Below are 10548 nucleotides of genomic sequence, written 5' to 3' on the forward strand. Positions count from 1 at the left end.
TCCTTTTGTCCCACTTCTTTTTTTTTTTTTTTTTTCTTTCTCTCTCTCTCATCAGGGCTAAATTGATTGCTGTCGCTTTGGCCAAAAGCCAGGAGAAATTGAAAATTGTCTCTCCCCCACCCCATCCCCGCTCGCCTCTCCACCTCCTTCAACTCCCACACAGGCCTCCCGTTGAGCCTTCCCACCGGGCGCCTCCTCCGACGAGGGCTTTTTCAATAGCGTCGTCTGGTCGTACGCTCCCCTCCTCCTTTTCTCCTCTTCCTCTTCCCAATAACCTTGACACCGATGCAAATTAGACTTCTCTCTAACGGGTGTCAGAAATAAAACCACGTCGGACCCTTTTATCACGTCTCGCCGTTTCTGCAAACGTGTTCTCAGTTATCTTTAAAAGATGTAACAAGTAAAGGCGCTGAGCAGCCATATCGAAAGGCGTTTTTATTATAGCGTATTTGTAGACCTACTCGAACGTAATGAAAAGCTATTAAACGGCAAAAGACTCGCAGGTGCTGCCACCGGGTGATCGTAAAGTACTCCAGCTAACAAGGGAGTAATTAGGTGGATTTGATTTAATTGACATTCTCTGGCTCTAAATAATTAATTCCAATATCGGCATGACGGTAAGGAAGGCTCGGCGCGACGTTCCTGAGAAACTTCTTCCTCCTTAGCCTTGGGTTATATAACGTAATTTCATCCTAGCAATCATTTCTGCGTCGTCCCAGTTTCGCTCTTTACATCGGCTCGTTTTATGCTCTGCTTTCTCGGATGTGCTGAATACAGAATTGTTTTTTTTTCTTTTCTTCTTTATCTGATTATGTTGCTTAGCCCATTTTTCAATGTAATGATTTTTTCTTTTTTTTTTTTTCTTTTTTTTTAACAGTCTAAGAAATGCAAGGTGAGGATGAACACGGTGCCTCAGGTCAATTTAGGTTTCGATTATGCAAAAATGTTGCAAGATTGCAGTCTCAACAAAAGATATTCGCACCATGTAACATCACAATTATCAGGAAAGCGTAGAGTGAACACACAGAACCAAGCAATAAGGATCTTGTACGATCTTTCGTCTTTTTTATTTATTTATTTATTTATTTTATTTGTTAGGTTACCAAACTGTGATGCCAAATCAGCAGCCGAGCTACCAGAGCGTGGTGCAGCAGCAGCCGCCGAGTCAAACCCTGGTCAGTGGCCAACATAGCAATATGGGAAATCAAATGCAAGGCATGATGGTCCAGTATCCCTCAGTGCCACCTTATCAGGTGAGACTCTTCACGGCACCTTCGCCCTTGAAAAGACCTGCGTTTCTCAACAGGTTGCACTTTGCGTACAGAGACAAGTTTACGGTTTTACTCGAGTAAGAAATCTTTGCCCTTTTTTATTTTTGGTCAGGTATCCATGCCTCAAGGATCCCAGCAGACATATCAGCAGCCAGTCATTCTTCCCAGCCAGTCGAGCCATGCGTCCAGCATTCAGGTCTACTACAGTGTTATACCACCAAATCAACAGAACGCCATGAGGTAATGTTGTCTGGAATGGAATGCAAGGATGAATAATGGCACTCGTGTATTTAAGTCAATATAAACTGTATCGCATAAATCTGTCTGTAGGTTCTTTTTTTTTGGGGGGGGGGCTTGCGTTAGATATTTTAACTAGCCTCTGATGTCATAAATCCAGTCCAACACATTGTTGGAAAAAAAAAAAAAAAAGGAACAATTCCTACATGATTTTTTAACACACCTGCGCTAAAGAGGTCAGACCTCACGGGATCAATCAATCGGCACAGCAAAGAAGAAAAGGTGACTTCTTTCTTTTTTCTTTTTTTTTTCCTTTCTTAATATAACTAGGCCATGTTAGACGCTGATTTATGCGCCCAGATAGCCGACCACTCTTAATATAACACAGCAGGTCCCAAAAGGATCCCTCTCTCTCTCTCTCTCTCTCTCTCGTTCACTTTTACACGTACACATCCACCATCCTTCATAAGACGCAGCCTGTGCTGCAGTTGGTCTTATTCCTCAGGGCGTGCGCTCACTCTCGCAGCTGCCTGTGTTCACTCTGACTGGCACATCACTCTCCGTGCTGCTTATATCCTCATTAGACCAGCACTTTACATCCTTATTAGAGCAGAGGAGAACGGGAACAGCGCCCTGGAAAATTGGCCCGATGGATGATGAATGTCTGTGGTGCCACATCTATTTTGCTATTGTGAAAATTACATTGGCAGAAATTATTATTATTTTTTTTTTTTTTTTTGTTTCTTTTCTGTGGAGGCACGTCCCAGTAGCTTTGCAGAGAAGGGTATATTTTAACTTGCGCTGGCATGTGGAGCCGTGCCGGTCCCTCGTGTGCTTTAGTGCCCTATATTAGTAATTTCCCTCCAATTTCGAAGCAATCAGCTGAAATTTGTGCTGTATTAAGTCAACTGTAGCCCCAATTTGGAGGAATTTTATTATAGTCTTGGTGGATGAGACCTGTTTATCAGATTTTGTGTGTGTGTTTCTGCAGCTCCACAGTGGGATTCCTACCCCCTCCAGGCACGGAGCAGATGCCGTTCCCTCGCACGTCCTCCCCCTGCAGTTCCCAACAGATTCCCGCCCAGCAGTGCTCAGGTACTTAAGGCCAGGATGACCTATAACTCGCTCGGTCAACATCCTTCACTCCGCCACCTTGATTTTTTTTATTTTTATTTTTTCCAATGAATCCAATGAATATTTCATGCGCGAGAATCTCCATTTTTAGATAAGATTTAATCTATAGGCTTCCCTGACGCTCCGCGCCCACACCGATGATGATACACAATCAGTGATTCCTTACACATAACGTCCATCCTAAAACATACCGTCAAATATTATAAATTTTTCCTGTCACCTAACCCATTTCCCTGTCACGTTTCATATTACGGAGACAAGAATTACAACAAAATCTGCTGCGAAAATCTCTCCCGCACGTGCCCCTATTAAATCAATATCCCCTGTGCCACCCTTTTATCGCTCCCGCCGCACCCCCACCCCACCGCTAATCCGCGTCATAACGTGCACACGCGCCCACAACGCCATCAGATCTTACAAAATTAAACGGTGCGTCTCCAAAAACAAAAAGGTCACAACTCGAGAAGTTACCCGCTCAGATTCGAGCAGGTTCCCGGAATTCAATAGAGAAGCCGCTCAAAGCCAAGTAGTCCTTTTTTCTCATTGTCGAGACCGCGACCGTATAATTCAGCCGCGACGGAAAGAAAGGAAGTCGCGTGAAGACGGAGGCAAATCCGACTTTGTCAGTCTGCCCCGCCCATGGTTCATTTCCACGTCAAGCTTTTAAGGTGATAATTGAAATTATGTTCTCCAGCCCTAACGATCCAATTATTGAACAGATACGGGGGTGGTAATTAAAAAGTAATTCCTGTGCCGCTTTGTTCCCAGTTATGGCAATCTTAAAAAAGAAAAAAAAAAAATTAGGCAAGGGCCTTCATGGGGCCTCTAATTCTAATTTGCCGCTTTATGTGCACGCCGTTAACGCAAATTGCTTCTCTCGCCGTGCCCCCGTGATCTTTCTCTTCTGTCTCTCCATCGAGCTTCTCTTCTTCTGCCCCGTTACAACTAATTAAATGGGAAGATGGGAGGAAAGCTGCTTTTCAAACGCTGGAATTAGATTCCCCGCCGCCCCCTTTTAGTAACCACTGGCCGAAATGGTTTAATTTCATGGAGGGATTACCAAGTGGAAAGAACATGCCCTTTGTAAATCTCAGTCAGGGCAAATCCTAAATATTTCAACGTCTTTTTTTTTTTTTTGGTGTGCATTTCTTGATCAAATGATTCTAGGAGTCCTCCTTTTTTTTGTTTTTTTGTTTCTTTCCCCCCCCCTTTGAATAGGAGACCATAATGAGCTTGTCTAGTCATTATCTCGTTATTTTGCTTTCCTGGTTTTCCTTCAGCATGTAATTAGACTTATCTGCAGTTTATGACTATACGTTCTGTCTGTGAGTGAAGCGCGATGTCTTTAACGACTGAAATTGGTAATTCAGTTGAAAAGGGGGGGGGAGGGAGAAAAACCACACGCAAGTCAATTTCATGTGAAGCGAAATTAATAAGGGTGTGATGGTAGAAGGCAAACACACATTAATTGAATCCAACCTTGTTTTGATCTCAATCTGAAGAGGATATTAAATAGGTTACTTTGAGCCAAGTGAGGGGGAAAAAAATGGAGAGAGAAAGAGAGAATAATTACCCAGTGAAAAGCCTTTTCTAAATGGGGTCAAGCCTTTTTCTCTAAGATTCTCCAACCTTTCATTAGAGGAAATTGTTGAGGGAAATATTTTAATGGGTTTCGCCGTTTTTCAAACTTTAGGCGCTTGTTCAATTTTTACCGTTTAACAGGTTGCCTTCAGTTACAGGTTAAACAGTCTGATGGAATGAGAGAAGATTTATTGCAATTCATGAAAGAGAGAGAGAACGAGGAAATGTGATTGTCTGAATCTGTTACATCGTAGCAAATAGTAATCCTTTGGTAATAAATAGATCCACTTTGTCTTGTTTATTAAGTCATGTTGTTGAATAGGGTGTGTGTGTGGGTTGTGTACAGGCGTCCCTCCTCCACCCCCGGGTAGTGGCATGGTGATGATGCAGCTCACGTTACCTCCAGGCCAGCAGCCGCGGCCGCACTCGCCTCCGCAGTGGAAACACAACAAGTACCACAGCCTGGATCATCAACGCAGCCAGAAATCCACTGACGTCTGCACTCTGGACTGTTCCCAAGTAAATCTGAAATCCACTGTTTTGTGTGTGTCTGGTGATTAAGTCGCAGGGATTTTTTAAATGTATTTGTTAACAGCATTTTCGTAAAACATGACCAGCACAACTCTTAACCGCGCATGCTTTTGTGCCTCCCAGAGCAGCACTCAGCTCGGCAGCCCGTCCACGTCCCCCGCACAGTCACCCGCTCCCTCCCACCTGACCAACATCAAGAGCATCCGGCCCGGTCTCAACTCTCATCCCATCATGCCTCAGTTCTCCAGATCCACTGTCCCCGGGCAAGGTGAGTCCCGGCTGCTCGCATAGGACAAGATGTGCTATTAGGACGTGATAAAAATAGCTAAACATCTTTTTAATGCTACATTTGACCAAAGAAACAAAACAAAAAAAATTTATTTATTATTTGTCGATTCTGTGGTGTATAGGAGACGCACGTTACCCTCTCCTTGGTCAGCCTCTTCAGTACAGCCCTCAGATTCGTCCTCCTTTGCTCCACGCCCCCTCAATGGTTACCAGTCACCAGGTACTCGCACCTCAACTCGCACAACACCAACTTACAGAAAGACACTCACTTGCGTCCATGTCCTCATTGCTTTTTTCTTTCACTCAGGGCCCGATGGGAATCCGGCACGGCGGTCGGGGCAGGAAGGGGCCCAGGAAGGCGCTCTCTACAGATCTCAGTGTAGGTGTAAGCGCATAAGGGGAGGACGGGCAAGCAGAAAGAGGACAGGAGCAGTGACATTGGCCTAAATATCAAATATCTCTGTCCCGTTTTAGCCGGTTTTGCCTCCCAAAGCTTTAGACCTAATTTAAAAATAGAATATGTGTATTCTCTGTATATCTAACCGAAAGGTCTCGGGTTATAATTAAAAGCCCCTGGCTGCAGGACTTCAGACACTAATCTGTGTGTCCTTAAGCACACCGGGTATCAATGGTAGATCCAAGAAACAGCAAAATCTGCTAAACGTCTTGCTGCTGCGCCACATGAACCCACATCATGTCTGGGTTAATAAATTAGATTAAATTAGATAGCTTTGCTATTCCCGAGTTAACCTACTGACATGTCACAGCCCGAGAACATTTTTTCAGATTAAATTATCTTTGTAAGAAGATAAAGACGTCAAAACATATATATTTATTTTGTTTTTCATACGAACAAACCAAAACTTTGCAGGCTTGCTCATGATTGATTCTGATTGCTTAAAGGTGACGTCAAAGCTACAAAAGCACCAGAGTATTAATACATTCAAAAAGCTCTGAACTACAAACAAACAAAAAAAAAAAAGTTTATTTTTTTTTTTACAGCGGTTGAATCAGGCTTTACTACTTGAGTTTGGTGTTGATGGTAAATTATTTGGGGATGGCATGAGAATAAGGTGTTTTAGTGATGGATACTTGGGTAACTGAACTGAGTTAATGATGAGTAATTCATCAAGCTGAACTCTCTCTCTCTCTCTCTCTCTCTCTATCTCTCTCTCTCTCTCTCTCTCTCTCTTTCAGTGAGTCCAGGTGGTGACGGAGCTGCCTGAGGGTTTCAGCCATGCACAGGCTGACCACCTGCAGGGGAAACTGTGCAGGGGGGCCCCTCCCAAAAGTACGCCGCCCACCCCTTGCTTCTTTCTCGTCCTCTCAGCCAGCCCGTCCCACCTACACCATCCTGTCCACGGTCCCCACCAGGCACGGCGTCACAGGGGGCAAATGACATGCCACAGTGCCTGCCTGGCACCTTCATTACAGCCTTCAGCAGAAACCACAGCGAGCGGCCCAGCCTGAAGTGAAGCGGGCCAACTCTCAGTGAGAGTGTTAACTTGTAACTGACCCCTACCATGACCCCTAAAGCACCAGCACCCCTCCATCATCCTTCTCTTTTCTGACTCTGAGTTGCCCGGTTATGTTTAGAATTTTTTCTTTTTTCTTCCTCTTATTTAAGGCTGTGCTTTTTCCTCCCTCTTCTCTCCACACTCGAGTTAAAGACACTTGTAGGGGGTGAAAGTGTTGTCTTAGTGATGTTTTAAGGTTTTTGGGGGGGAACTTAAGTTTAGACAAACTACCGTGACGGTTCAAACACAAAGCGTCTCCTCTATATTTAATTGACTGGAACATATCAAAGGGCAACTTGTCCTTGTTTGTCTCTTTTTACAATTTTTTAAAATTTCTCTCTCCCTTTTTTTTTTTTTTTTTACATTTTATTTGTCGAACAATGCCCCCCCCCTCCCCCCACTCCAGATCACATTTTACCCCTGTCTGAGGCCCTCTTGTCGCCTCTTCGTTTGCTGCAGCCATCATCCCCCCCCACCCTAAATCCCACCTACCCCCCTCTCTGTGTGGTCAAATCATGGAGTCACCTGTGTGCTACGCAGTGGGTCTCATGTCGTGCCTTTCAATCAGAGGCCGTCTTCGCGTTTCTCCGACCAAGAAAAACGAAGACGTCTCGGTGTCTAGTGTAAAATGACGACCCACGCATTGTTTTGTAAATAATTTATATAGTAGCTAAATAATTCAATTGTTTTTCCCCCTTTCTCTGAATGTTGTTTTTTTTTTTTTTTTTTAAATAAATAAATGATTTTGGTTTTTTTGGAGATCCCTCTGATTTTAACTTTATTTAAGATGCCACAGCAAATCATTCACCCCTCACTGCTATTTTAATAATCCTCATGCAGAAACGATTGTTTTTTTTGTTTTTTTTTTGGGTGGGCCGAGGTAAACCTTGTCAGAACTTCTGGTTTTTGAAAATCTTTTAAAGAAAAAAATTATTATATATACTTGGGTCACTGGAAAAAAAAATAATACAAAAAAAAACACAATTTGCACATTTATACAATTCGCTATAAATATATATAAATAAATAAAATATATATAAATAAATATATTTTTTTCCTTTTATTTCTCAGAGAAAAATGTCTGGATTCTGAAAAGCTGTTTAATGTTTACTGTTGTCATTTTTATTTCAGTTTGAAAAAAAAAAAACAATAAATGTTTACACCAAATGACGTCTTTTATGCCAGAGGAAAATGAATGAGTTCTTCTTTTTATTTATTTATTTCCCCCCTCTGATTCATTGGCTGTTACATTCATAATGTATTTCTTAAAGATCTAATCTCTCGACGGAGCAGGTTGCTGTGTCTATTAGGCCACATTTATCAGTTCGTGGCTTTGTTAGCACGGCTCCCTGGGCTTGTCATCTGCTCCTCTGCCGGCTGCTATTCATCTCAATATTCTCTTTATTGGCCCATTTGTCTGCTACATTAACCTTCTTCCAACCTCATCTTTCCAAACTGCCCTACAGTTTATCTAGATTTTCCTCTTTCTACCCCCCTCCACCCCCTCCTCGCTGTTTTTCATGCCACCTTTCCTTAATAACGTCGAAGCAATTTAGCGCAAGACGAATCCTGCCCACCTGGTTGCATTTCATATCAGCCAGAGGGAGTGCACCCGTGCCAGGATGCCTTTTTTTTTTTTTTTTTTTTTTCCATTTTTTATTTCAGAGATCTTCATCACAATGTCATTGAGCTTATTAATGTGTAATTAAGTCAAACAGCAGCTGCAGGACGGTGTGCCTGGTGAAATAGTCCGCTCAATATTACCTGCCTGTTTACCGAGCTTCAAATTCCTCTGCTTAGGCGATAGTAATTGTTTTTATTGCTTTCTTGAAGCGCGGTAATGCTTTTCCAGATACTTATGGTTACTCAGTCAAATATGAGATGATGTACAATCCAGTCAAGCAGAGTGTGTAGAAAGCCTAGGGAGACAAATGTTGTCATTTTCCCTTACACTTATTTTCCCGAAAGACATTTTCTCGGCAGACGTTTCCACACTCGCCTCTGCTTAAAGTGCTGCAGTTACAGATCGACTCGGAATTAAATTAGGCCTCCGTGTCAACTCTTCACCCTCAGCTGTCATATTGCTACTGTCAGCGTCTCCATGAATTTCCAATTAAACCCTACGGGTGCCATATAACTCTGCTTTAATGGATGACTATTATTTGGCGGTAGTATCTATTGACCCATGGTAACACCCTCGCAGTTTTATGAGGCAGATTAATAAGGCTTCCTCTATGAACAATGCAAAATAACCTTACATACATCAGGGTTTTTTTATTTTTTTTTAAACTTTGACTTCAAGCTCAAACTGCATCCTCACTGACCCTTTATCTGTTTTGCCATTTATATATAGCACACATTACATTATTAAAATTTGCACACTTCTTTTTGACATCCTACTGAAGCAACTATAAAACATGACATCCACAGATATAACCACAGCAGCATGACGTCTGCTAGAAATAATATTGAAATGCATCTCTAATAGCTTTGAGAAGATTCCCACTAATTGAGTGATTTTATTATTGGAGTGTTTTTGGACTCGAGTACATATTTATCCAGATTTAGGGACCTATTAATTGTTTCCCTTGCCAGGGTGTCCTACATGGTGTGTTGTCAATTATTAGAAAATATATATTTAAAAAAAAAAAAAAAAAAGAATGAACGAATAAATAAATATATATAGTGTTCTCTGAAGGATGATCTGCCTCTACGGTCCTCTAAAGCTCATGAATCATTGTGTAATTTAATTTAGCTCAGGAGCTCATTGTTGTGTCCTGCTGTCTCCATCCTGCGCTCACAGAGTTACACTGCCCCCAGCTGGTACTCCGTCAAACCTAAAGGTACCAACCTGTCACTGGAGTGCTTTCATCAGCAATACATATTTTATACCTTTCGCATGCATGAATTAAATTTAGTGCCGAGTCGGGTCCAATTATGTGCCTGAGATTATTTTTTATGGGTGTAATATAATCCATACTACTAATCTATAAAAGACGGTACAACTATAGCCGGAGGGAAAAGAACAGCTTTATTGTATTTTATAACACTGTGGGTACGCTCAAGATGATGCTCTGCTTTTTCTAGAGTGTCACGTCTAATCTGTATCAAAAGCTCACGCCTGTGCTCCATCATACAATAATAGGTTTTATTCACTTTTAATGTAAGCATGTCAGAGGGGTCGTGTTTAACTTGATTTCGCTTTACACACACACGGTTATGCCGGGATAAATACTGTAAATGCAAGCATTTCTATACAGATACTGTAAAGTCGGATTAAACAAAGGTTAAAACCTTAAGCTGTGAATCAACAAGAAGGACGGAAAGACACTCAAGGGCGCTGTAAGATTTTGTTCTTTGCTCTTAAGGCAAATGCCTTTTTATCACACATATAATAATAATAATAATAATAATATTAATAATGATAGTCAGTATTATAAAAATGTTCATCGTAAATGTTGACATTTTTGCTTTTCACTTTGTACTGTATGTCGAAAAGAAACAAAGTAGCAAAATAGAGACAGTTCTTTTAAATAATACTCTAAGGTATATAATGATTATCTTATGTCATATAATGATGATAAATGTATATACACTGGTCAGCCATAACAGTACGACCGCCTGCCTAAAATAAGTACAGCACATCAATGAGCTTTGGCCGTCCATGACCCTGTCGTCGCTTCGCTGGTTTTCCTTCCTTGGACCACTGGGGACTGGGGACCGCTGCAGCATCTGACTCGCTCAGACCCAGTCGTCTAGTCGTCGCTGTTTGGCCGTTCTCTGAGTGGCTCAAATCCTTATGCTTGCCCTCTCTTTTCTGCTTTCAACACATCAACTTCAGTCACAAAATGGTTCACTTGCTGCCTAATAAATCCCTCCGTTGGAATGAAGTAATCACTGTTATTCACTTTATCTGTCGGCGGTTATAATGTTATGGCTGATGGGTGTACAGTATATTCACAATGAAATACAAATGATTTATTTGTCAC

General features: G+C 41.9%; 1 protein-coding gene across 8 annotated transcripts in view; it reads left to right on the forward strand.

Annotated features, from left to right (window-relative positions):
* Window positions 1–6394, forward strand: part of LOC128524085 (R3H domain-containing protein 1-like) — a 41592-nt gene extending 35198 nt beyond the window's left edge. For all 8 annotated transcript variants that reach the window (XM_053496401.1, XM_053496400.1, XM_053496406.1 and 5 more), the window contains 8 exons: window positions 1099–1253; window positions 1384–1511; window positions 2500–2603; window positions 4570–4742; window positions 4878–5022; window positions 5165–5262; window positions 5350–5421; window positions 6240–6394. In XM_053496401.1, the coding sequence (XP_053352376.1) occupies window positions 1099–1253; window positions 1384–1511; window positions 2500–2603; window positions 4570–4742; window positions 4878–5022; window positions 5165–5262; window positions 5350–5421; window positions 6240–6242 (878 nt within the window). In that variant the 3' untranslated portion in view covers window positions 6243–6394. The remainder of the gene's footprint in view (window positions 1–1098; window positions 1254–1383; window positions 1512–2499; window positions 2604–4569; window positions 4743–4877; window positions 5023–5164; window positions 5263–5349; window positions 5422–6239) is intronic.
* Window positions 6395–10548: the final 4154 nt, after the last annotated feature.

The sequence above is a fragment of the Clarias gariepinus genome, chromosome 5 (genome assembly GCF_024256425.1).
Source record: "Clarias gariepinus isolate MV-2021 ecotype Netherlands chromosome 5, CGAR_prim_01v2, whole genome shotgun sequence".
Lineage (NCBI taxonomy): Eukaryota > Metazoa > Chordata > Actinopteri > Siluriformes > Clariidae > Clarias > Clarias gariepinus.